The sequence below is a fragment of the Poecilia formosa genome, unplaced genomic scaffold (assembly GCF_000485575.1).
Source record: "Poecilia formosa unplaced genomic scaffold, Poecilia_formosa-5.1.2 Scaffold215, whole genome shotgun sequence".
Taxonomy (NCBI): domain Eukaryota; kingdom Metazoa; phylum Chordata; class Actinopteri; order Cyprinodontiformes; family Poeciliidae; genus Poecilia; species Poecilia formosa.
Genome location: NW_006800154.1, coordinates 397,742 through 425,259, shown reverse-complemented (window position 1 = coordinate 425,259; position 27,518 = coordinate 397,742). Strand labels below are relative to the sequence as shown.

The 27,518-nt window shown below is 40.5% G+C and overlaps 1 protein-coding gene across 2 annotated transcripts in view; it reads left to right on the top strand.

Moving 5' to 3' along the window:
• The window catches only part of ece2a (endothelin converting enzyme 2a), a 75,729-nt gene extending 57,393 nt beyond the window's left edge, over positions 1-18,336 (top strand). For both annotated transcript variants that reach the window (XM_016679599.1, XM_007567950.2), the window contains one exon: positions 15,715-18,336. In XM_016679599.1, coding sequence (XP_016535085.1) covers positions 15,715-16,005 — 291 coding nt within the window. In that variant the 3' untranslated portion in view covers positions 16,006-18,336. The remainder of the gene's footprint in view (positions 1-15,714) is intronic.
• Positions 18,337-27,518: the final 9,182 nt, after the last annotated feature.

Sequence of the window (27,518 nt, the reverse complement as noted above, 5' to 3'; positions counted from 1 at the left end):
AAAAACATTGAAAGTTTTCCTCATGTCCCAGTTTTAAGGAGTTTAGCAAAGGGTGGAGGCTCTGAGGAGACCTCGGTGGGCGAGTTGCAGCCCACTCTGACCTGGTTTACAGCACGTGATTGCAGGCTGCTGATGCGGTCTCCAAGCTGCGTTCCCTGCCTGTAGGATCGACGGCTGACACAAAAATAGCTCCTAGAATGGTTGAGTATTTTTTGATTTGGGTTTGACGGTTCTCAGGTTGGACAGGGCACAGCACAAACTATTTGTTTTTCTCCAGGAAGGGCTTGAAATAGTAAAGCCTAGCGATGTTTTTATTCTTTGAAACATTTTTAGGATTTCTTATTTTTTTCCTGCTTTGATGGCTGTGGCGGATAGACCAGGATTTGTTTTAGTTTCTTGGTGTGAGAACAGCGTTATTATTAATCACTGTCCTTACAAATGAATTGAAACTATAGTAGCAATGTAATTTGAGCTCATGACTAAAGATCTCATGGTGGATTTCAGTCTTTCTCATCAACAATGGGTCACAACTTTCAAATTGTGTGTCTTATATTTGAGACGTTTGAGACACTTTGATGCAAGAAGGTGAAAAAAATTTTCTTGTTTCCTGTTGCTTTGGCGTAATTGACTAAGAAGACTTCTTGGCAACACATGCAAATGGATGAATTGGGAAAATGTTCACCGCTTTTGAATCTTTTGATTGCCGCTCTTTTGGCTAACTGTTAAAAAAAAGGAAAAAGTGAAATAATGGAACTGTTTATAATCGCCAGCACTCACCACAATCTGCATGACATTAAATCACTTCACGTCGCCGTGCCGTATTTTAGACATGAATCGGTTTTCTTGTTGCATCGTGCTTTCCTCCTCCTGCTGCTGCAGTGCTGTGTACTCGGGGAAACTCCTCTTGCTATAAAATGTGTGTTAAAGCCTCCTAACCAATGACTCAGTCTCACTTAAGTCACTCCAACATCAGCTCCTGCAGCTTCTGCTACTCCACTCACTGTGGGAGTCCGGTCCAGCCGCAGGGAAGTAGAAAACACCTGTGAACTGTGTCCTGGAGTCTCTCCATCAGCACGGGCCTGCTGCAGCTGCACCTCGTAAATCCAGCTCGGGTTTCTTGGCAGGACTTGGCACTAAATCTTAGGTGTCTTTACTGACACCCCAAGACGTGTTTAAACAGTGGCTGGCCAGACAGCCAGGGCTTGGCACTGCCAGCAAAGCCATCAAACGGGAGAATGATGCCAGCTCTGTTTTAGAGGATACACCCTCCAGTGAATGTCGTTTGCCTGTGCACACACACTGCATCCGTAGACTCCCTCATTGGCTGAACACCTGATATAATCTGTTTTACCACCACAAAAGTGTCTTTTAATTATGATTATGTTTCATCTAGCTGCTACAGTTTAAGGTTTCTGTTACAGTAATACAGTTGAAAAGGCGCCTTTCAGAGCGCACAAGAGCACCTTACAAATTTAACCCTTTCATGCATAGTGGTCACTACAGTGGACAGCTGTCTAAAAGCCATTTTCTTGTGCTTCTTGTGGATTTTTATGTTATAAATGCACACAGACCACTGAAGTGGACACTAATGCATCATAAAATACACTATCAACTGCTGGCCATCAGCTGCAAATGCAAGAAATTATTTTTGTTAAATCCAATATGACCGACAGAGAAAAAAGCACGCCAACCGACCCGGTTCCTCCTTCTACTGTGGTCGATTCTTGCAGATTAAAAAAAATATTTTTAACCCCTAAAGAACAATACTACTGATGGATTTTTAAATTTAAATTAAATAAATAACAATTGATCATCTTGAAAAAAAAAAACTAATAAAATTTTTTTACAATTTTTTTTCCTACCTTTATTATGCCTTAAAAAAATAAAAAAAGGAAAAAAATCCTGACAAAGGATCATAGTTCATGCATGAAAGGATTAAAGCAGTAAACATTTTAACATAGACAACAAAAGAGAGAAAAGTGGTGGAACAGGTTGATGTATCAAAGTGAAAATGAACAGACAGGTTTCCAGCCAATATTTAAAAAGAGACAGAGTGTTGGTATTCCAGACACTCTGTCTGGAATACCAACTTTAGCAGGGGACTTTAGCAGATCGGCTAAAGTCCCTGAATCTCATAGTGGCCGGACGAGCAGGAGGCCGACTTTGGAGACAGAGAGGGAGCGTTAATGTGAAGGAGGTCAGACAAATGTGAAAGGAGCAAGATTATGGATATCCCTAAATAAATAAAGATGGATTTTACAGAACAAAATGAAGCACAGAAGGATAAAAACAGAGAAACTTTGCAGAACTGACAGTTTTTCCTTTTTCCTTGTCTGTTGGCAGAGAAAGGTGCTTTCTGTAAAACACACATTTGTAATCAACATTGAAAAAAATAGGTGTGGGTTGATAATGGCCAAACTGCAGATTATGACACTTTTACAGTGCTTGATTCCCCAAGACGTACCACACACCTTCTACCTAAAAACACTGTTGCACATTAAATGGAGAGGTACGCAGGCGTAAGACTAAAAGAGCTGTAACATTTGCATGTGGAACTGCATAATAGAGAGACAAATGCACTATTACTTCCTCCCATTCCTCTCTGAGATCTCTCCAACGTTTTTGTAATCTGCAGCTCCAACCACCATTTTCTGTTTCTTGCTCTCTGTAGTCGTCGGCATCCTTAATGAGTTTTCAGCTGCTCATCTCCTCCCTCACATACAGTACAGTCACACTACACTGAGCTCCAGCCCATCACTCGTTACCCTCTGCAGCTACGACTGCCGGGCTGTGAAGGCTCTAACACTTGTCTCCTGTTCTTGCTCTATAATGAGACAGTAGAGGCGTCGCTCTGAAACAGTTTTGTGATTTAACACTTAATGAGTCTCAGCCTGGTGTGGCAGGAGGAGCTAAAAGAAAAAAAACAATGTTTTGTCTCATGGTTGGACCCAGAAGGTACTAAGAGATGATTGCAGTCATGTTCAGATCAGAGGAGATTTGAAGGCACCTTATATTTATGCAAGAATACAGTTTGTGGTTGGAAATGTATGTTTTCTCTAACATTAAGTTTGAAATTATTAATTCTCCTCGGAGATTTAGAAGGAGCTACAACTGCAGATTACTGTGTAGCTCCTTCCAGCCATTATTTTAGGTTAGAAAGGTGAAATCTAAAGTATTGCAGCCCATAAGCAAGTACATCAATCTTTCTCACCCTGAATTTATTTAAATGATACAGTCAGCTGTAGAAGACGGGTATTAATATACATATCTTTGTAATTCCTAGAGCTTAGATGGTTTAGCAGATTAAATTTTAGTAAAAAATAAATAAATAAAAGAAATGCTGTGTTAGGGTCTCAGATTTTAGCTAGGGTTTCTATGACTTTTGGTAGTTAAGGAAACATGTAGCAAAGTTATTTCCTCTTTCAAAAATGCCATTAATTTCAGGTTTCCTTTTAGTCAAAGGAGAAAAAAAAAACTTTGCATATTTCTGTGTGTTGGTCGAGCTCACACAGAAAGTAACCCGTTATTGTACATGAAGTTTGTGGGTTTGATTTGACAAAATCTGAAAAGTTGAAGGTGTGAATACTTTTTTTTTTCTTTTTTTTTTTTTTACAAGGCAGCATATATTACCAAGAAGACCTAGATAAACACACTGCGTTTAATTCTTAAAATAAACTGGATGAAGTTGTTTGGATTTTTTTGAGTATCTTTTATTTATTTATTTATTTTCTGTTGGTATGGAAACTGGCCTGCCCACGCCTGCAGCACTCCTCTGCTGTTTACAAGTTTCCTCCAGCTAATGCTTTCTTCAGTTGCTCACTAGCAGGTAATCAATGCACCAGTTCCAGCAGAATCGGTATGCAACAAAATAAAAAATAAAAATACACACATCCACCACTAGAACCGAACTGCAGTTTTGTCATGGCATCGTAAAGATCTGATGCACACTAAAATCTCTTTGATAGTGCCAGTCGTTGTGTTGCTGTCCTTCAACCAAACGTGGCCAATTGACCTGTGACTTCAATGCTTTTTCCCAACGAACAGTAAAGCTTACTAGGCTTTATCAAACCTTTGCTTTTCATGGTTTAGTGTAGAAAAATGCCTTGTTGTGCTCCGAGTGTGTAACGTATCAAGTTTCGAAATATATTTCAGGTTTATTTTCAGAGAATCTGTTTTCTGAAAGCTTATTTTCAGCTCTTTGTGCCGAGGCAGATTTAAAGCTACGGAGGAGGTAATCTGCTTGGCTGCAATGGACGCTGAAATAAACGTAATATGTTTCATGAAGAGCTGAAAATGTACAGCAGATCTCAAACACCTGCCGTTTGAGACGTAAAAACGTTGATGATAAATAAAACACTCAGACTTTTTTTGTTTTAAAACCTTTTAACAAACAAATGGGTTAGAGGAAAACTACATACATATGTAAAAAAGTCCTTTTGATTTAACTTCAGGATTCAGCCTTCTAGAGTTCAAAGGTTGCCTGAGTCATTGTGAATCTAAAGAACATGAAATGTAGTTCGGCAGTTTGAGGATTTTACTGACATTTGCTCATTTACAACCTCCAGCTGAGGCCGTAGCGAGGTTAGAAAAACTACAAAGGATCTCATTGTATGGAAACTGGTGCACACCTGAACTTTTGATCAACTGTGATAAAATCAGCAGGCGTCCCTGTGATTATGTGTCGTAACATTTCTCTAATAAGGATCGTTTTTTTTTTTTTATCGGCCTTACGTGATGTTCAAACTTCTTTAAAACCTGCTTTTGCTTTTTTTTTTTTTGCTTTGTTTTCTTTCTCTGTAAGCCGCAGTCAATGAAATTAGCTTGAATCAGTTCAAATGTACATCTTAGTGTTCATGCAGTGAGTTTGCAATGGAACTCGACTAGTCAAATCGATGACCTTTTTGAGGTTATTTTGATTTATTGAGGATTACTTGTACTATAACGTAAAGGAAGAACAAAGGTGTTGCATGGGCGAGTTATTGCGTAATGTTAGCTCTAGTTTTTGGGGGTTGCCCTGTGCTATTGGCCCAATAAAAACTGGACCGTGTTAGTGTGTGACTGTGGGAACCTCCACCCGGCTGTCCTGTCCCCCTTCCCCCGTCCCACGGGAGAACCCTTCGGCAACCAGACACACTGACCCATTTTTACTTCCTGCTCTGCCTCTCCTTCCTCGTCTCTCTCCTCCTCCAGCTGCTGCCAGGCTTTTTATATCTGGCTCCCCATTAAAAAGGACAAAACACACTTTATTGATGTTTTTCCCTTTTGGCTCTTCGTCTTTCCACAGGACTTGTCAGCGTTGATTCTCTTTTGCTTTGCTGTTTGGCAGCTTATGGCAACCAAAAAATAAAAACACTAAACAAATGGTCAATTAGATAAAGAAGTGAAGTGTCATGTAAGACGTAACAGCGTGAGTTGCCAAAAACAAGCAAGTATTTAATATCGGTCAGTTATAGTGACGGAAGTGTACTCACAAGAACGCAGACGATTATTTGAGTTTCCTACATTTCTGTATCGAGCAACAAAACCTGACCTTCACATAGTTTTTGAAAGCAGATTTAAAATAAGTTCGAATTAAACAGACGCCCCCAATTAGTCAACTTTTTGAATGAGCAAGTGAGAAAAACGATCCATTATTGCACATCTGTTAGTAGCAAAAACTGCTAAATTAAGGTTTTCTGAATTGGCTTATTGTCCTGTTGAATCACTTCATATCTCTTATTAGAATTACAGACACAAAGCATGTTTCCATAACGAGGGTTTCCTGGCTGCGTCTTCAGCATCTGTGAAATGTTTTATAACGTCACCCAGGCCTAAGCGTCTCCAGATCTTTATCCCCGACCTGTCTGCTGTGTTCCTTCACTATAATGTTCTCTAAGGCCTTCACTGACAAGAAAGATTAAAGATGGCTTTTGTAGCCACAAAATTTCCCTGTGCTATATTTAGAAACAGCAGACTGAAAGGGGAGTTGTCGCTGGGACTGCCTCAAACTCACATGCATGCCGCACTTTTCATTTTCCTTCCCCTTCATAATTATGCGTCAAGTTTGTTTTGGTCCATCATATTCACTTCCTACAATGCGTTGAAGTTTGTGGTTGATTGCTAAGATAAATATGGAAGAATTATGTGAAGACTAACATCAGCTGATGTTTAAGAAACAAGTTTATTTCAGTACTAGAAAACAAGAAATCCTACTATATTACACACTTCAGTCACTTTTCTTAATGAAAGAATCTCCATCTTATGTATGAACTGACCTGAAAAGTCACATTAAAATGCATTAATTGCTGACCAAGTCTATCAATCTGGGCCACATTGAGTTTTATAGCGTTAGGAACAGAGATGCAGAGGATACGAAAGAGAAAGAGCGAGAACAGAGGGGAACACCCCGTTTCATCTCTCCGCTTCCTTTTTGAGCAAAACGTGTCAGTGAACCAGCCGCTCACGTTTTGCTCCAGTTTCTTCACAGCTCCTTTTCCTCTGAGCTTAACTTTTTTCCTCCCCCCAACTACTTTGAAAGGCAGATGAGTTTATTAATTACACATTCGCTGACTTCGTGTATTCCCACCATGACAAGGTTTTTTTTTTTTTACAAAGTCTGCAACATTCCCTTTTTTTTCATCATACTCATCCAAAAATAGCAAACACTGCTTAATTAATTCAGCCTATTTGACCGCAGCTGAATGTTTGAAGCAGTTCCTGAAAAAAATAATCTCACACACAAACACACACGCACACACACACACACACACACCCACACACACACATACATACACACACACACACGCACGCACGCACGCACACACACACACACACACATACCAGGGAACAAATGGATGAAAAACATGACAGTGGGCACATGTAGGCGTCTGAAATGCACCTTCGTCTTTCTCGGACGGTGAGAAAAGTAGTCAAGTAATTAAAACAAAACCTCTTTTCTGACCCCTCTGTGCAGAAAGAGGTGAGGAGACCAGGAGAGGAATAGAAGAATGATTAGGTAAATGCAAAAGAGGTAGCTATTTATGATGAAAAAGGTTTTAATTTTAGCCTCGGAGGCCAGACTGCCATGAGTGGAGAACGTGATGGCTGAATACGAAGATGCTGATTGCTTCGGTGGGGGACCCAAAACACACTCGACGACTTTACGTCCCGCAGCGTGAGTCTGTTGTTCAAAATTAGCCTGAAGACAAGAGTTTCCCCCGTTTTAAGAGGAGATAACCAGCTCACGTGAGCTTTCGTCTGAATAGGCCCTTTGTGAATCCATCAGCCATGACCCAGTTTAGAGCTGCAGAGCCATAAAAAAAGTGCGTGTTCCCCTAGTGGTTGTCTGCTTTTGGGCTTTTTTTTTTGTTGTTGTTACACTTAAATGTTTCAGATCATCAAACTAATTCAAATATCAGACAAAGATAGCCCACATAAATACAAAAATCTGTTTTCAGCAGGTGGTTTATCTAAATAAGGGAAGATGTTAGTTGGTTTTCGTGACCAACCAGGCCGTATGTGAAGTAATTCTCCACCTTGTTAAGTTATGAATTATGTACTCATTTTTGGTTCATTTTCATTTGCCATGCTTAGACATAATTACTGCCAGACCAGTAGAATCGATAAATGACTTCAACAGATCCTGTCTGACAACATAAAGTAGGCTAAAAGATCTCAGCTACACATCATGTCCCAACCTAAAGAAATGTAAGCAAATCAACAAGAAAAAACAAAGGTTGTCAAATCATTATGCCTCGATTTATACAAGATCAAGAAAAAAAAATAAAAAAGGTTTGGCACTCGATCACGCCATAGTGAGAGCCAGTATTAACAAAATGAGAAAGTAACGGTCTGTGATGATCCTCCCTGGGCTGGACGGCCGTCTAAAATTACTCCCAAAAGTCCATTGAGAACTCATCTAAAAAGAACAACATCTTAAGTATCGTAGGCCTCACTTGTCTCAGTTAAGGTCAGTGTTCAGCAAGGAAGAAACGGTCCAAGTGGCATCAGGTAGAGAGTTATGATGTGTGATTGGTCAGGATTTTGTGGACGTGCTTGTTGATGCAGAAAAAAACTCCAAATGCACAATTTCCAGAAGGAAGAACGTTTTAGACCAAAACACTGATTTTCCCTCTGCTTGGTTCTGGTCCAATGAAGCTGAAGAATGTCCCACCAACCTGTTCTGTGTTTAGTTTTTTTTTTCTTTTTTGGCTTGCAATAACATGGAAAATTAAATGAGATTTTCAAGCTCGTCAGTCATCACGTCCTCCTCCTGCAAACTTGTGATCTCCTAATAGTCGTTCCTGTCTGACATAAACCACACACGTGACTAAACACCGTGACGTACGCCGCTGCAGCAGGACGGCTTTCACAGGAGCTCGGCTCGGTGTGTCATACGGTCCTCGGAGTGTCGGTGCCAAAGCGGAAACATGTGACCGCGCTTCAACTGTTCAACATCGGCCCAAACGTGCTGGGTCGAAGCGGAAGATTTCTGACACGCTTGGATTTCTTAGAAATAATCTTTCCACGATGCATCTCCAGATTATACTTCATGTCTGTTCTGTTGCCACATTTCCTAGCTGCTTGTTAGCTGAACTCGTCAATAAAAGTTGCACTTTCTTTTTTTTGCTGCTTTCGAGCAGTGTCCACTTCTGACCTAGATATGTTAGTGTGCGAAACTTTTATTTTTCTCTCTCCATGGCAACCCAAGAAGGAAAGGTGCGCCTCATCGAAAGGCAGATTGACGCTGTCTTCATGCAAGCCCCACACGGTTCGCTCTAAAACTCGGATCAGGCCGGAGTTAAGGGAGGCTGTCGAGCCTAAAAATAACCGTTCGCCCTTTTAAGACGGCTTTATGCCTGGCCACGTATTCGAGCGCAAACAAGCAGTTTTGTCTTAGCGGCGGAAGGGTGAGGAGAAAGGAAGTGAAGCTTTCTGATGTATAATTCATCTGTGCAGTCAGTGGGTGGAAGAGAAGGGATAAGAAGAGGGAAAATCACGGGAGGAAAGGTGGGTGGAGGAAAAAAGAAGGGAGGAGGAGGAGGAGACTGGGAGTGGGAGGGGAAAACAGGAAACATAACACGCTCACGTTCTGCATACTTTTCATCGTCGCTCTGAGCTCTGAGTCTTGGAGGACTCCGTGCAAGTCCTCCAAGGGGAATATGGCTCTGTTTTGCACCTGTCACAGGTGTACTCAAACGTGTGAAGATTTGTTCTGCTCTCTTTAAAAGTGTATTTATTTTTTTATATATATATATATATTTTTTTTGTGCAGAATATAGAATAATAAGCAACAAACTAGAGATCATTTATATCTAATGGTGCACACAATTCTTCCTCTTTTTGGGCAGATGGTGCCTTAGAGCATTTTCATATTTGGTTCTGGGAAGGCACAGCACTAAAGGAAGAACGAAGTGAAAGACGGGGATCAAACAAAGCAGGCTGTAGCTCTCCTGGAGAGAGAAGAAGAGCAGCAGATTTCCTTTGTTAGGAGACCTGCGATAAGCCCCCACCCCCCCGTCCCACCTCTCCTCATAAATTTTCACTCCTCTTGTTTCTCCACGCTCCTCTCACCCACTGCCTCGCCGCTTCTCTGTCTCCTCCAGACATTTACACGTTTTTTGCCATCCACATGCTTGGCTGCAGGCTAATGGGTGAGGTGATATGGAAAGGAAGGGAGGCATTTGATTTAAGATGTTCATTCCTACAGAGAGCAAATGGGAGGGGTTTCCAATGAGGGGGGTGGGGGGTCTGCAGCGCCAGATGACACCAGTAAACAAGTTTGGGAAAATGTGGGAGAGAATTTCAAAAATATATGAAAACATGACCTAAATAAAAAGTACACCTCCTCCTCCCTTCGTTTTTCTTTCTCTCTTCGCCCCACTTGAAGTACTTGTGCACTCGTGCTCACTTAAAAGCAGCATTCATGCATGAAACCAAGCCTGTGCGTTGCGTGCAGCTGAGAGTGTGTTGTTTTGCGTTGTGTGTGTGTTTGTCTCTGTGGGTGTACAGTATCTCTAAAAGAGTCGGTAGCTGTGGTTTGCACAGGTCTGCTGTCCAAATACGGCTCTCCGCTCCGCCTCACCCACCGCATTCTAAAGAAGTGCCAAGCACACCTCTGCGTTCCTCGCATTTTATCTTCCTACAAACTTCAGCTCTCATCATCAGGTCAGATCAAAACAGTCGGCCAACAATCATTTTTCAATCCAATCGTTAGAAGTAGTTTGATACAGCCGTTCTTTTAAATTCATGGAGCGAGAAATAAAGACTGCAGACCAGTTTCTGCTTCTGTCATGCACTACAAAGTTCATTTAAGTTGAATGAAGTTAAGCTCAGTATTAATACAACTGATGTATGGAGACTTCAGACAGTATATGAAAATAAAACCAGTTTGAAATGGCTCCAATTCGAGCTAAGCTGCTGTCTACTTGAAATGACGGACTGAGTGAAGCGCACATCCATCAGAATAGTAGGTTAGTGGTAACTCTGGAAGAGCTGCAAAGATTCATAACTCGGGTGCGTCAACCAGGCCCACTCTTGGCTCTGCAATTCGCAAATGGATCCTAAGAAACGGCAACAAGTAAAAGAAACAAAGCTAAAGGAAATGCATGTGAAGTTCCTTTTGAAGTTTGCATCAAACTATATGGGGAACATAGCAAGCGTCTGGTCTCTGAGGTAGATGGTCGAGTGTGTGTCGGTCTTCCGCACAAACTTTTCTTAAACTACATTGATGTTGGTTGTAATGACACATGGAAATGTTGAGACATATTGAATACCTTATTAAGGAATTGCTAATTGACAGTGTTCTAAAATCAGCCACATTTGGGAAATATTTCAAATTACAAAAACATTTGCAGCAACCAAGTTTGTCTTATTCCAGTCGTGTGAAATTTTAACACACTGCTGAGAAAAAGAAAAGTTTCTAAATCTCAAGGATTTGAGTTGAAGACGGTGATTTCAGTTCAGCAGATTTACCTTTGTAATCTGAGGCGAACCCAGATTATGTAACCCAACGGTTGGACGGAGTCAAACGACACCGTTGTGGCCACCACATGCGTGTGTGTCCTCACGTGTCCCCCAGAGACAATCAGTGATCTCATGTCCCAAACTGTGTCTTCAGGCAAACTTCAGCTCAAAGCAGAAACTGATGAATGATGGAAGGATAAAACTGTAACGCTGTGCTCCTCCGTGAACTGAAAGTCTGAGCGGTGAAACGGAGGAATAAGGACGACGATCTGGAGAAGTGGTGCCTGCCGAGTAAACGAAATGTCAGTCTCCTTGGATGCCTTCTCTCGTCTCTGACTGAAGCAGAAAGGTCAATCGGGGACAATAAAGTTGGCATATTCAGAGCTGAGACCCAAAAAGTTGATGCGAGTTCATCGAATTTCCTCAATTTAGCTTTTAGCCTCTTGTACAAACTACCTTAGATTTTAAAATATTACAACGATAATCCTTTATGACAATTTTATTGTATATAAAAAAACTGAAATATGACACAGTTGTAAAACATAAAAAACATTAAAAGACAATGTTAATTAATAAAATAAATTCATCAGCTTTTGTTACCAATTTATATATATATTATTAAAAACTATAATCCTCCAGTTTAAAAGCCTTTTTGTACATTTTTGCTACTGATCTATTAAAGTAATAAACCTGCTAAGAACTAGGAATGGGGCTGATGCAGGATTTTTTTAATGTATCATAACCTTGAGTGAAAATAGAAGAAAGTACTGAAATAATTCATACAAATTGTATAACAACGTAAACATCGCAGTTATTCCGATTACTGCTAACTTAATCTGTCATACTGAATGTTAATTATGTTTTGTTTAGCTTTTGTTTATTGGCGTTTTGATTTTGTTGCAAGAAAAAACAGCAAAAATATTGAACCATTTGCTTGGTTGCTTGGTGCCCAAGCTGTTGCTCTCAGTAAGTCTGGATAATCTACTTTAATCTCAAGTGATTATTGTCACATTATCGATTCTTGACCACTTTCGACAACATTCTTGGCTTCTTTGTGGCCAGGAGCTATAGCTTGACATTGAAATACTATAATATGCAGTGTTGAATTATTTATCGCTAATATGAACAGGATTTAACCTCCCAGGGTCATGACCTAAAGGACAAAGCTGTCCTTAGAGCTGTAGGTGATGCAGCAGGAATATGTGCTTACAGTTTTCTAGCATAATAAAGCTTGAGGAAGACCGACTTCTGCTCCTGGTCTCCTTGTTGAGGGAGACAACAAAGTTAAAAGAAAAAACAAAGATGTCTCTCAAACTTCCCTTAAGAGCAGAGTGTTAATTAGATCACCAGGGATTTCTGACGTGAAACTTAACACCAGATCTCGTGTTCCTCTTTGTTGTGTTATACCCAAGACAGGTGAGGTCACTCCGACGCAGGCTTCCGACACCACGCTGAATAATTCAGCAAAGGTCAGGAAGCTGCGTGTGTGTGTGTGTGTGCCTTTATGTGTTTATGCTTCTGTGTGTGTTGGGTTTTCATTAAGCATTCACAGAGTAGTTTCCTCTGCGGTCTGGGAAGAGCCCTGTGACTCACTTTAGATCACATTGCAGATATCTGATTAAAGTGGCCGGATTGAAACCTGGCTTTGGGTTTAACGGATGTGTTTCAGTATTTGGGTTTGATGTAGCGATCCAAACATTTCTAACCACAGAAATGTTTGGCTCATTCATGCATGCACCGACCGTTCCAAAAAAAAAAACTTTTATTTTCCAGTTTTGCCACACACTCTCAGTTGGACTCGAGCTTGGACTTTGATAGCATTTGAGTTGGCTGCATGTTTGATGTTCTCCTACTGGAAAGTGAACTTCCATTTCAGTAAGGAGGGTTGTCATGTAATCAGCTCAATCCGTTTTCCTATCAGTCTGACTGGCATCATCGCCCTGCTGAGGAAAAGCATGACGCTGCCACCATATAGAAATGTCGGGCTCATGGTTACGAGCTGTCTGCTTTCAGTAGCTGAGACGCTAACGGTGCGATTACGTCGTTAGCCCACTAGCGGTGGTTCCAGCTGATTTGTTTGCCGTGGTTTAATGTGTTGATCAGTTCCAGTGACATTAGTTCTTCACTTATCGGTGACGCAACGCAGCGGTTTGGACTCCAGACAAACAGATCAGATTTATGAATGATGACTGGAGTCAGGATTATTTGCTTCAGCTTCCTTTCAAATTTGCCGATTCATTGAAGATTTGTTTAAATGCTGCAGCCATCTATACTTTGTACATAAATTCCTTCAAATGTGAGAAAATGTGTGTTTTCGTGATTATAAGCAGTGGACTACATATGATGTTTAAAACTCTGCGATCGCTTCAGCACTCATAAGTGTGTTGCAATCAGCCTCGATTTTCTCATTGAAAGAAATTGATTAAGACAGATGGCTCGTCGTTCTCCTGTTTCTGTGTAATTTAATTTGCCTTATATCTTATCCAAACCTTATCCAGCCTCCCTCTTGCAGTACTTCCATGTCGCAGCGGAAGGTAAATAATTTATGTTCGGCCTTCTTGCTGGTGGATATGAATCACTCAAGAAGAGCAGGATACATGTGCTCGTTTCAGAGCGACTCTTCACTCCAAAGACACATTCGGCACGGTGATGTTGAAGCTGCTCTACTTCACAGCGTCTCTTCTGTAGAAAAACGCTCCGCCTCGTCATTCTGGCCTCGTAGCTTCGCCGTGATGGCTTTGCCATGAAGATCTCACAGAAGCTGGAAAAAAAAAAAAAACCCTCAGTAGTTATTTTTGTCATTGATGTTTGGTTGTGTGGTTTTCAATTTTCAGATGAAGCTCAAATTTAAATACCAAGGTGCTTGAAAATCTATGTGTTGTGACCAAAAAAGGGGCTCCAGGATGACCAGTAAAATATAATTACCATTTAAACAACCATTGTTGTTCCAGCCTGGACCAGGTGGGTACAACCTGTTGCCTGTTGAGTTAAATTCTTAATTTGCGCTCCTTCACCATCCCATGTTGGTAGTAGTTTTCATTTGCACTGAAACGCGCATTAATATTAGAGGCTTTTATTTCCAAACTCAATTTTCTTACTGGTTTGTCAAAAGCCTCTAGCTCTTCTTTGCACCAGCGTCCAGGGGTAAAGCAGGCTTTTTTCAAATTTAAATGTAGTAATGGTAAATAAGAAAGCTTAATAAAAAAGTTTATAAATTACTTAAATGATCCTTAGTGAAAAACAGAGTATTTTCTATTCCTGCAAGGCTTGTAACAAGCTGTCCAATGCTGGAATCCTCAACTCTATGAACGTCAGCACTGGAGTCCCACAAGGGTTTGTACTTGGTCTGCTGCTCTATACCTTGTGCACTTTTGACTAACTCCTCATCAGATTTGCTGATGACACACCTGTGAAGCTTCATATCTTAAAGAAAATTATGAGGCTCTGAATCTGAAAGAAATGAAGGACCTGCCATCATTAAGTCAGAACATCTGTCGCCAAGTGAATGTCGGCAAAACTCAGGAGCTGGTGTTGGACTTTAGCAGAGAGCGACAGTTTTTGTGCACGCGCCTCAACATCGGCAGCATCGTCGTTGAGAGGATGGCTACCTTCAAATACCTGGCTGTTGTTATCTCTGAGGACCTTACATTTATTGAAATCATCAAAACCGAAACAAAAAAGCACCTGCAGAGGAAGTTTGGCTACACAAAGTCTTTTTTTATTCTAGGGCCAAGGAGAGCTTGGTATCCTAAGCCATCGCATCCTAGATTAGGAGCAGCTACTAACAGAACCTTATGGCCGATTGATCTGTGCTGCACATCAATCACCTCTCTTCCTCTCACCATCAAAAAGATCATGTCTCTGAATAAATAAGAGCAAGAAATGTTCTGCTGCTCCTCACTGTTATATTTTAGATCACATTTTACTTTTCCTCATCTGCGATCCATGAAACACTTCCACAGCTTTCTCTACCACACCGGCAGTTTCTTCTCACACTGTTAGTTTTCTGTAATTCAATGTTCGATGGAGCAACTCCGCGTAATATTCTGACATGTTTGTGTGGATATTAGCAAGAGCCTAATGAGCGAAAACCGTTTATAGAACATAAAAACTTTGTTGCGCTCGGCTCGGTGTTCTTCATGTCCTGTCCCCTCACTCCCACTCACACTCTGTCTCCGGAGACACTTGCTGCCAAAGTCTGACTAAATCTTTGTATCTGTCAGCGCTTAAACCCTGCGTGTGTGTGAACGTGCGAGTGTGTTTGTATACTGTAATCCTGTTTTTAGCTCTGGAGTTCCTTCAAGAAGTATAAACACAGCGGTGTTTTTGCGAGTTAATTGTCTGCATGACTAAGCAGCGGATTAGTGTCTCAGCAGGATGACCTGCTTGCACCTCAAATTAAGACGGCTACGTTGGACACGCACCTGCTTTAAGAGGTTAGAGTTTTAAATAATTTGACATTTGGTAGATGCTGTGGATGCAGCGTGCCGCTTTAATTTTAAGCAAAGTGGCAAGTAGGTAGATGAGTCAGATCTGGATGAGGCTTGTTTCTCACACAGGTTTACTGAGCAACAAACCAATGGTTTATCCTGACTGAGGGCATACTTTCTAAAAAAGCACTGATGGTTCATAATGATATTAATAAAATCTGCAGCTTTCCTCAGAGGTTTTATGATTCTGCACCAAGCGGATGATTAGTGGAGCAGAATTTCCATGAATTAATCTGTCTTCCATGTTTTTCTTCCTTCCCTTTCTCGGCTCTTCTCTTAGATAAGTCGCTGCTTGAAACCCGGAGGCCGTTTCGTCTCCATCACGTTCGCGCAGCCCTTCTTCAGGAAACGCCTCTACGCACGCACCGCGTACGACTGGTCAGTCAGACACGACAGTTACGGTGAGGGCTTTGAGTATTTTGTGTACGTAATGACCAAAGGAGAGCAGCTCAGCCCGGAAGATGCGGCTCTGGAGCAGAGGCTTCTGGAGGAACCCGCATCCCAACCCGCCAGCTGTCCCACCCCTCAAGATGAAGAGGATAATGACTTCCTGTGCAATATTAACTTATGATGTTGCTGAAAAGTGGACATTAATCTCAGGAATATTTTATGTCTTAGCCTACAGAAGCAGAAGTGACAGATTTATTACTTTGAGTGTTGAAAATAATTTCAAACACACTTTTATCTCAGTTTTTAGTCATTTTTAATATTTTATCTTTTGTAAACTTTTATACATGCTGTTGCTACTATGTAAATATTTCTGCAAATTCATGTGATTGTGATCAGGACTGCTTCTTGTAAAATTTGAACAGGTATTTTTAGGATTATGTTTTTTTTTTTTGCTAACATAACTCAATTGTATGTGACTAACCATAAACCAAATAGTTGCCTTAAGGATAGTTTTAGGTTAGGTTTAGTAAAACGTGAACAAGTCGCAGCTGAAAAAATAGGCAGCCTTTTGAGGATTCATTTTTTCTTCCTGATGCAAACATTTCCGCATTTTTCCATAAATTTTTCAACTAGAAGGAGCAAGTTGGCGTGTAACATGAGATGCTGGCGTTCTATTAAAAGAATCATTTCAGGGAAACCACGGTTTATAAAATTACTAATTTAGCATTGACATATGGTTAATGCATCTCAAAAATGTAAAAGAAATTACAGATAATAGCCAATATTTGTGCATAGATATACACAAAATTAATTCATGTTCTTCTAACTTAAGAGTAAAAGACCAGAAAAATGTGCCATGTGTATGAATTCATTCCATTTACTACGATTCTCCAAAAGTGCAGAGATCCGCAGCTTAGGTAGAGGAATATTTTGACATCACAACTATTAGTTATGAAATCCACAGATCTGGCTTTGGAAAAGAGACAAGAAGACCACAAAAAACATAGAGGCCACAGCAGAGATATAGAATATAAGGCACCTGGGTTAGATCAGACCAAAATGTAACTTTGAACCAATGAAACTGTGTGAAAATTATGTGAATACTTCCTCCCCACATTTAACATTGATCTCAAACCTCAAAACACTGAGGTTTGAGATCTTAATAGAATGAGAAGTAGAAAAAGTTCAAAAAGCTCTTAAATAGTAATAGTACAACAAAAAGTAACCATCCAGCAGCGGATGGTTATTCATCGGTCTTCATATCGTAGTCACAAACAAAATCCCTGCAGGTTCGCATTCAGCTCCAGTGTTTGCGTTGCAGTTTGCGTTTGCCACGTTTAAGCAATTTGCAAAACAAACCGTCGTGCCTCAATCCGACACCTGAGAGCCGCAGCCTCCTGCCTGTTGAGGAGGCGTTAAAACTCCCATCGGTGTGTCTGTCAGCGTCCTCCTCTCGTCTGCCGCTGGTGTCGGTTTTATGTTCGACACAAAAGCTTCAAGGTGCTTCATGCCACGTCTCGCACGGCTGTCAAAAAGCATTTATGCACACATGTGCTTCCACCTACAAGAAACGGCCCACCCCTGCGTGTTATTTGTTAGAGACACACGATACTAGGTGTCGGGGTCATGTGCTCGCCTGCTGCTTAAATATAGCCCATTAACGGCGCACACAGCCATGCGTGCAGACAGGGAGGAGGACTTCTGACTGGAGGGGAGGGGATCGCATTAATAAAGTTGAAATCATTTATTTTTAATTCTCCACCGAGATCTAATTAACGCCTATTTTTAAGACTTGGGGAGAGAAGACGTGATTTTTCTGAAGGCTGCTGTTTCCTTACACGGTTAGCTTGTTGGAGCAACGTCATGGTTTGGTCAGCTTTGGCGCTGTTGTTTAGCAGAACAGTCTGGTCTACTTTTTTTTTTTTCTTTTAGCTGGCATTGCAAAATAAAATTATACATATTTAATGGACTTACAATATTAATGAGCTAAATGAAGTGCAATGCTTTGTTCCAGACACAGATTTCTTAGATTTGTTTTTTTTTTTTAAATGCAACTTTAGATGAAGCTGCTAATTATGTCATGTTTTCAGTAACATCCAAAGCTGCCTTTCCTGTTCAGGAGTGCAAACTAAATGCCTTCCTATCCGAAAAGGCCTTTTAAGCTAAACCTGTGGCCTATTATTAATCTTTATGTTGATATTAATGTTTCAGTTTCAGAAGGCTAGAAACTGCCTCGTGTGTGTTACCAACTTAAAAACTGACGCTGTGTAATCCACAGACTCAGTAGCTGTTTACAGTTCTGCTGTTGTGTTGCATTGACGCATTATTCTCATGCTGTCTTTCCAAGTCGACTGTTAACATTACGTGCAGAAACACAAACTTATTTCAAGATGTTTCTGTGAAAAAGAAAAAACAAAAGTTCTGACATTAACAGTACATACATATTTAGTGTTCATCATTTGTATGTGCATAAAGATGCTTACAGTGTTTTAAAATAAATGCAAGTTTTATATACAGTGTCCTAATATGGCTATAAAATTCATAGAAGATTTTTCTGCGGAAAAATGAAGCCAGTCTGGTCTAACGTCATTAATGGGAATGACCAGGGTTTTCTGCACAGGCTTTGGCTGTTTGGAGTCTAAAACTCAACTGGAGTGTTTATTGTGGAAAAGCTCAAATGTCAGTTTAATCTAACCAAAGTGCACAGGTCTAGTTAAAGCCCAAGTAGATATTAGATAATTCCACACGTTTAGTGATGGTAAAACAAAAAATAAAGTTTTCTCATTTTTTAAAAGATCACTCTCAAGCAGTCGGCTTGTAGAAAGTATCTACAAGTTGATATGGAGACTTATTGTGTGCAACATTAAACTTTGAAGTTCCCTTTTTCCCTCCAACCCTAACCACCAAAATTATACATATTTATTAATGGACTTACAATGTTAATGAGCTAAATGAAGCAGCTCAGTTGTGGATTACTGAAACTCTGCTTAAAAGGGCAAAACATACGGTAGATGTCAAAGAAACACTTTAGTTAAGAGGTATGTATTTTTCAGGTCTTTTAATAAAACAATCACTTAACTATGTTATCTCTAGTTATTATAAAAATGCCTGTATGTATCAAACACAATGTAAAAGAAAGTTTGTTTCACAACTTGATGCCTTGAAATTGCCTCTGTCTCTTTAAGAAGCTACGTCAGCACAATGTCAACACAGGGCATCTCCACTGTGTTGTTTGCAGCCGTTCTTAGGAGCGTTGGACTGAGACGTAGGTGGCATGACGAGCTCAGCAGATGTGCAGCTCCACCAGGTGTTTACTAATTGCTGCTGCCACTAGTCTGGAGGAGCTGTGTGGCGAAGGCGGTGGAGGGTTGCTGTAAATGTGGCCGTAACACCATCTCTTATCTCATTACCTTTTCCTTTTACGACATACAGACAACAAAACTGTGTTTGCACCATGTTTTATGACTGCCAACTGGCTCCCACGGTGACAAAAGGGGTGTAGCAGCCTGGCTACCGAAGCACGTGGGTTCAGAAACAGTTTGGAGCGCGTCTGACCTGGACAACAGGGAGGGTGCTTATGTAAGTCTAAAATGGCTCCAGCTTTTATATCGACCAGAGAGGCTTCAGCAGCGCTGCTGCACTGGGACGTACAAACATTCGATGGATTCATCACCCCGTGGATGGATGGAGGCTGGATATGTCTGCACACGAACGAGGAGAGGATTTCCGACGCTTTCCTTCAGTTTCACTTTGCAATAGTTTTGTGTTCTGTGCTTATGTGAATGTATTAAAAATGAGAAGTGGTTTATGTTAGGTTTCCAGCTGCCTCGGAGGGACTGACTGATGTGCAGTGGCAGAGACCCTACTGAGAGATTTAACTTGCCTGGACTTAGGTTATGTAACCACAGAGCAAAGCACAAGCCTCACGCATGCATGAGAGGTTTGCCGTTGTTTAAATACAAATCCTGTCTTTCAGGTATTTGTTCATTTTTCTCTCACCTGTTCTCGAGTCATTAACTTTATTTCCTTCATGTGCTTTTATATTGGTGAGGAAACAGAAGCCCGATTTTATTTTATTTTATTTTTTTTCCCCGTTTCTCCCAAAAGTAATTGTCCTCCTTGCTTTGTTGCCCATGGCAATAATCTATTGCATGCTCAGTGTTTCACTCACTCTAACTTTTTCAGTCAAGTCAAGTCAAGTTTATTTGTGCAGCACATTTTAGCAACAAGGCAGGCCAAAATGCTTCACACAGTAAAAACATAATTCAATCACTCCTCTTCTCAAGCACCGCCACCGCCATCACGTCCTCTGGGAGCATCGTTTGGCCCTCGGTGATTTGTTTTATGGGTGTTATGTGGCAGATCATGCGACTCAAAAGGTCAGCCGTATGCTTTTATAAATATGCCGAGAGCTCATTCTGCTCAATTTGTGTTTGAGCCGAGTCACGACACGGCCCTTTTGCATCCCTCTGAACCGCCAGCTCCCTGCAGCAGCAATCATGAGCTGCTGTTCTTAAGGGAAGTCTTCCCAGGCATTTGTTGGCATTTTGTAGTTTTAAAAAAAAAAAAAAAACTAAAAATCTGACTCACTTTTCACCACAGGATTGTTGAAGAGTTCAAAGAGTGGATGAAATCACGTAGTTAATAGCAGGTTTTAAAATGCAAGTTTCCCCACCTTACAGACATTTTTCTTTTTCTTTTTTTTTGTCATTTGTAAATGCTTCTGATCATCAATAAAAGAATGATGTAGATCACATGTCATGCTCAGGGCCCCGGGGGCCAAATCCGGCCCACCGTAGCTTTTTATGTGACTCCAAATTACATCAATAAGTTCTTCCAGTTTTTCCACAAATCTGCAAAATTCACACAAAATCAACAAGTCTCCACATCTTTTTCAGATTTTACTGCAAATTTTCTCAAATTTGTACAAAAACATTGAGTTTAAGTGACTGCATCCTCACTTTATATGTCAATAAAAAGTCACCTTTAACATCCTACATTAGTGCAAATATCATTAAACATTTCTAAATTGGTGCCACAAGATCTAAAATTTTGACTGAAAAAAAAAACACAACAGTCACAAAACACTGGAGGAACAGCTACCATTTACTGATATTTTAACAATTTAAAGGTTTTATCAGTATATTCTGGCACAATCAGCCCTTTAAGAACATTCAAATTTGTGATATGGCCACAGATCTTCAAAAATGAGTTTGACGCCCCTGATACAGATGAAAACTTGAAATAGAAAATGCTGTTTTCAAGCAACAAACTCTGTTAAGGGAATCCAAACAACCTGCATCTGTAGAAAAAGGTAACGGCACCATTACTAAATCATGAATTATATTTTATCAGCTACATCATATGGAAAACTAAGTTCAAGTTCTGCTACCTGATTACTGTCAGAATCATGTCAAAAAATATAACTTTTTTGACATGAAGTAAAGAAAAATAAATCTCAAAAGAATACATCATGCTCGGATCTAAAGAAATTCAACATAATTCATTTCTATTTGTTTGGTAAGAACTACAAAGTGCTTTCTCGGGTTTTTCTTTCCGTGAACTACAGTGAGTGTGACTGTCAACAAAAGAAGAAAACAAGGAACAGTAAAGAACCTTCCCCGAAGTGGTTGGTGCACCAAAATTACTCTGAGAGAACATCGAAGATTCATCCAGGACGTCCTAGAACGATGCCTAAAGCTCTGCAGCTCAGAGTTAAGGTAAAGACGGATTGATTAGACCAAAGTGGATCTCTCTGGATGGTTGTGCTTTCTGCTACATCTGGGCATAAATGTAATGTAACGTAAAGGAACATGCAAACAAGCACAGTGGTGGTAGTGTGATGCTGTGGGGCAGCTTTGCTCTGGCATTGCCCCACTGCTTCGGTAAAATTAGCTTACATGCATTATTACTGTTACAGAAGTATTGATGTGAGCTTTGATTCCCATCCTAATAATAAAATTGATATCTTTTCAAAAGCTCTCCAGTAGTTCTAGAAGTCCTAGATGAGAAAAAAAAAAAAAAACTTTGACAGTAATATTAAAATTCTGTTAGCTTTTGTAGCTTTTCAGCAGTATGGGTAGGGGAAAGCAAACTGTTATTACACCAGATGCATTGTGGGGAAAATACAAACGACAGTGTGTGTCTGTCCATGTCTCCTGAGGCTGCACAATGGCATAATTCTGTATATTGAATAGTGGACTTATGTAACAAGAGGAGGAATATTAATGGATGTCCACTCAGACGGATGGAAAGTGGTGTTTTGCGTACTTGAACAATGATACGAGAGGTTCTAACGACTGCCACAGCGGCCTGTGTGTGCCGTGGTGCCGGATTCACCTTGCTTTATGCCCTGTGTGTCCTCCATCTTCATCAGACTCGTCTCCGTCCGGTCCGCCTGTGGTTACAGAGCGGGCTGTTTGTTTTGGAGGCAGGCACAGCATGTTTGTATTGACCCCAACATGAGCCGCACACCGAGACAATCTGCCAGACTGCCGTCATTCAGCAGAGTTTGAGAGAGTCTGTGTGCTTTTATTTTCTTCAGCTAATGTCCAAGAAGGAACACAGATTTTTTTGTTTTGTTTTGTTTTGTTTTCAAAAAATATTGTTGATTCTCAAACACTGATAGACAGAAGAGGTTTGCTAAATAATAGAAAACCTCTAGTGAGATTAATCCATTCACAAAAATGATTGCTTTTTATTTTCTTAAATTCTAATTATGAAATAGGATAGGGCTATGTTTTAATCTCCAGAGTTGGCTATGGGGTGACTTTAAAATGTGCACAATCTCCATTAAAGAAGCAAGAACCAAACATTAATGAATATAAGTTCATCAAGCCCTGACATATTTGAATAATGGCATAAGGTAGAGAAATCATCTGTTTCCCCTTTTTGCCAAGTTACAGCCAAAAGACTTGAATTCATTTTATTGGGATTTTACACAACAGAGCATGACAAAACTGTAAAAGGAAAATGAAACGATACACGGTTTTCTTTCTTTTATATTAAAGCTCTGCTAAGTGTTTTAACCATTTCATTTCAAACTTATTTACCGCCGTAAACCTTTTAAAGTCTCCTAATTAGTTAACAGAGTCACACTTTGAAGAATTTCACTTCTGTATAAATTCATTGTGTCCTAAGAAGGCCTCCAAAGTTTCTTAGAGAACATCAGTGAACAAACAGCTGCGGCCCTCGCAAACCGAGCCCATGAAGCGGTAGACGATGGATGGGTGAAGTTTTCAGATTAGTATTTGTTTTTATTTGAACATTTCGCTGTTGTGCCCTAGTTTGTGTTGGTCCATTTGGTAAAATCCCAAAGAAGTACAACAAAGTTTGTGGCTTTTAACAGACAAAATATGAGAAAGTTCAAGACACTCTGAATATGTTTTCTGCCAAAGTGAACGAAACGATGTGTTTATTCCTTCTTTGTGTAGCAAAAACAGAACGAAACCGAACGATTGGCAACTTGTTGGAAAAGTATTAAATTGCAGCACCGTGCCTCAGACCATGATACTACCACCACCCGGTTTCAAACGTTTCTTACACTGAAATGCAGTTTTTGTTTTGTTTTAGTGAAATTAAAACAGACAGACATCAGTGTTCTTTCTGAAGAGCTTTTCTCTTTGCAGCCGTTCAACCCCACAGATCTTCTTCAATGTTCTCATGACGGCAAAAGTCAAATTCAAAGAGACATTTGGTGTAACAAATATCCTACAGTTGCACACAGACTTTAGCTATGCATGCCGTTGGTATGCAGGTTAGTTGGTCTTTAAAGGAAACATGTATACTGTTTAAAAGCATACTATGATTTCACATTAAAATCTTAAACTTTAAGTCAGATTGTTGGATGAATAAATGTTGAGCCCTGGTATCCTGTTGGGAAACCAGCGTGTGGATCTATTGGCTCTTTACGGCTGAAGACCAACTGATCTGTCCGAGAAATGTTTGTGAACCAACATGAATTGCAGTAAAAGTCCTTTGTAAACAAACGCTCATGTGACAGGAAGAGCAGCTTGAGGCTGAGCCAGGACAATCCAATACCTGTCCAAATATGTCTGTCCTGTTCCGGTCTGCGGCTGCCCGTTGCTGCTAAAGTGTAATTGTTCACGGCACCAAGCAGACACACGCATAAGCAGTTCATCCCCCAGCATCCACAACAACACGATCAATAGCACTATTTGTTCATTCAGCGCAGTGCTGGTGTTATCGGAGAAGTCGATAATCGCGGTGATGGGAATGTGGAAGGGTTGCACTGGTGACGCTTTGTTTGTGTCCTTCAGAGTACAGTTTGGGAACGGCATGCAGATATCGGTGCGTGTTGTTGTTGTCAGTGCATGCGGCTGTTTATAGATGTGCCCTGGTACTGTAGACGCTGTTCTAAACCAATAAAGGGGTTAATCTAACCAGCGCGCTTCCAGGAACGTTCTGCTGCTGCTGCAGGGAACCTCGTTTCTTCTGAGTGATTATCAATCATGTTTGTGTGCTGCAGGTGGGGGAGAGGTGCTGCCAGCTGACCTAATTTCCTCCTTGATTCTGCCATCAAACACTGTAGAATAGTTTTGTTGTTTTATTTACTCCCATCATATATCTCTGGCGATAGTACCTCAGTTTGTCACATTGCACCTACAAATTTAAATGTGTTTTATGTGGATTTTATGTGACAAAATAACATAAGTTATTGTAAAGTAGAAGGAAAAGGTTGCATGTTTTTAAGTAAGAAAAAAAAAAAAGATGTGAAAAGTGTGTATAACGCACTCTTCAGGTGTGTATGCATTTGCCTTGCATATCCAGACATTTGTTCGTTCTTTGCAGTCACTCGAGCTCAGTGAGATTTGGCTGGAAATCATTTGTGCACATCGATTTTCAAGTCTTGTCACAGATGTTGTAATTTAGGTCTAGACTTTGATTTAGCCACTGATCTAAACCGTTCTAGTGAATAGACCCTCCCATTCAGCTTCAAGTCCAGTTCAACCTTCTTCCAGTACTGCCTTGTATTCAGATCTGACCAGATTCTCTGACCCTGCTGAAGAAAAGCATCCCCACACCACGAGGCATAAAAATATTTCAGTTATGGGGACGGGAGTTTCAGAATGGTGCACTGTGCCACTTTTCAGCTAGCCAGATCTTACATTTAGTCTCCTCTACCCAGAGTACCTTCTTCCATGTGCTTCCGGGGTTCCCTGCATAGTTTGAGGCAGACCATGCAAATTGGACATCTTTTGGTTTTATTTTAGACGATGACTTTTTGCCGCAGCAAAACATGGTCTGTCAACAAATTCTCACACCTGAGCTGTGGATCTTTGCATCTAATCCGGTGCGTTTTATCTTTTGTGTCTCTCTGATTAATGATCTCCTTACACAACTCAATGTAGGAGAAGAACTGAGTCTTGGCAGGTCCGTAGTCTCTTTTCAATTTTGGATTGTGAATAGAAAAGCGCTCCACGAGGGTGGCAGAGTAAAGAGGGCAGAATGCAAAGTCTGTGTAAAATCCACAAACCTTTTATGATGGAAAGGTAGATGATTCTCGCAGCATTTCTCAAGCCACCAGAGATGGGTTCGTACAGGCTCAAACGATATTTATCCAGAAACTAAAACTCTTTGGCGAACGACCCCACTCCCGCCCCGTCAGACATGTTTGACAGACTTGATCCAAATAAATGAAAGAGAAACTTGTCAACACATTCCCTGTGTTTGGTCTCCCATTAAACTCGTACCGAATGCATCTCTGTAACAAATGACAGGACGTTTAAAACATTAATTTTGGGATCCTGGGTGTGGGAGACAGTTGTGTGAAGTGAGCACAACGCAAAATGCCTGTGGGTGATTATAGTGGCTAGTTGTGGCTCCCCGGGGATTTGTGATTTAATGGATTCACTTGTGTAGGCCAGCGCAGAGCCGTTTAGCAGCTCAACACTTGGATCGCGGCTTCATTCCATCTCTTTAATTAAGGTTCGGTATTTGCTGTCATTAGTACCACAGCTAATCATTCCAGAATGAATGCGGAGGCCCCCAAACCTGCAGCGACGCTTAGCCCTGTCTGCTCGGAGGACGTTAGCTCCGCCTGCCGTGGCTAATGTGGTTGAGATGATGTGACCTTTCGCTTTTGCCTTCAGTTTCACTCACAGAACAAGTCCAGCTCCCCAAAGTGCTGGCTCGTTGTTCGTCGCAGAATGTCTCGGAAACAAAAGCCACGTCGAGGAATCGCATTAACATTTTCTGTCACCATTTATTAATTCACCAAATACAGTGAAAATGGCATCATAATATACAATGACTCATTCTTAGAATGTCATGACATTTTTGTTGCTTTTTTGCTTCATAAAACAATGTTGTTGTTTTTTTTTAATATTTGAAAATATTAAGGTTTCATGCACAACCAACCATTTGTTGAAAAGTATGGTACAAAATAAAAATAAATAAGTCAAACCAAACAAACAAAAGTAACTTGTCATGTTCAAAATTGGTCAAATAACAACGCGTTATTTGAGGATAATCGTAAACAGTGCAATATACTCTAAAACTGCCATATTTTTTCTAACAAATTCATCAACGAAGCTGAACTCACAGTATACGATTTCTTAATAATAGTTTAACATTGATGTGTGCAAAAAACCCCAGACACATTCAGTAAGTCTTTAAAAAAATGCCTGACCTTTGATATCAAACGAGACCGGTCCACTAAACTCTGAGATTAGCCAGTGTGAGGCCCAGTCCCATTAATCAAACCCTCTCTGAAGTACAAATATTGTTGTTGATGAACCGTAAGACGAGAGACTAGCATATAATTCAAATAACAAATATTTAGATATAAAAATACAAATATGACTTTTCTGTTGTTGTTGTTAAAAAGAAGCGTGCCAGGGTTACGAGTGGCGGCGCCTGCGTTGGCACCAGAATGGGACAGTTCATGCAAAATAGATGGAGGGTGGCGGGAGGGAGAAATTTCTAACTCTACACAGAATTGCAAATACAAATTTTCAAAACCGTACAACTCCCCCATCAGTTACACAACTCAGTATTTAAACCGTTTCCTGGGATTTCCACGTTCGCGGAGGCCTCTGTAGATATCTGAAGAGTTGCAAAACAAACAAAGAAGATGAGAAATGGAGGGGGGGGAGAGAAAAAAATTGAGATATGTGCAGGTTTAAATCAGCTACATGGAGGTGCCATCCTGCACCATTCACCACCAAAGGGGGGGGCAATGCAAAGATGAACAGTGTGGTCTGTTTCTCTGCTGTTTATACGCTGAAACAAACAGGGAAAGAAGGGGGTGGGGGGAAGAGGTGTCTACTACAGAAGATATCAACATTGCACCATCCTCGAATAATATGTCTTTATACATATAATGAGTCTCCTTTAATAAAGTTTGGTTTAATCTGTTCTTTTTTTTTCTTCTTCTTCTTCTTCTTCTTCTTCTTGTAAAAGCATTAGCAGCAACAGGGGATGCATTGGATCAGTGCTGAAAGGACAGCTCCCTTAAAATGCGCCGTGGCTGACTGGATCAACAAAGCAAAGCCTAAAGGGCTGAGGAAAGAAGGGGGAGGCGGGGCGTTTTGAGAGCTTATAGCTTCACCTACTGTACAACTTATTGAAATAGGGCTGGTCAATAGGGCCCTCTATAGTTGCAGTGTTTTGTTGTTTACAGCGCTTTTATATATTTATATATTCATATATATATATATATATATATATATA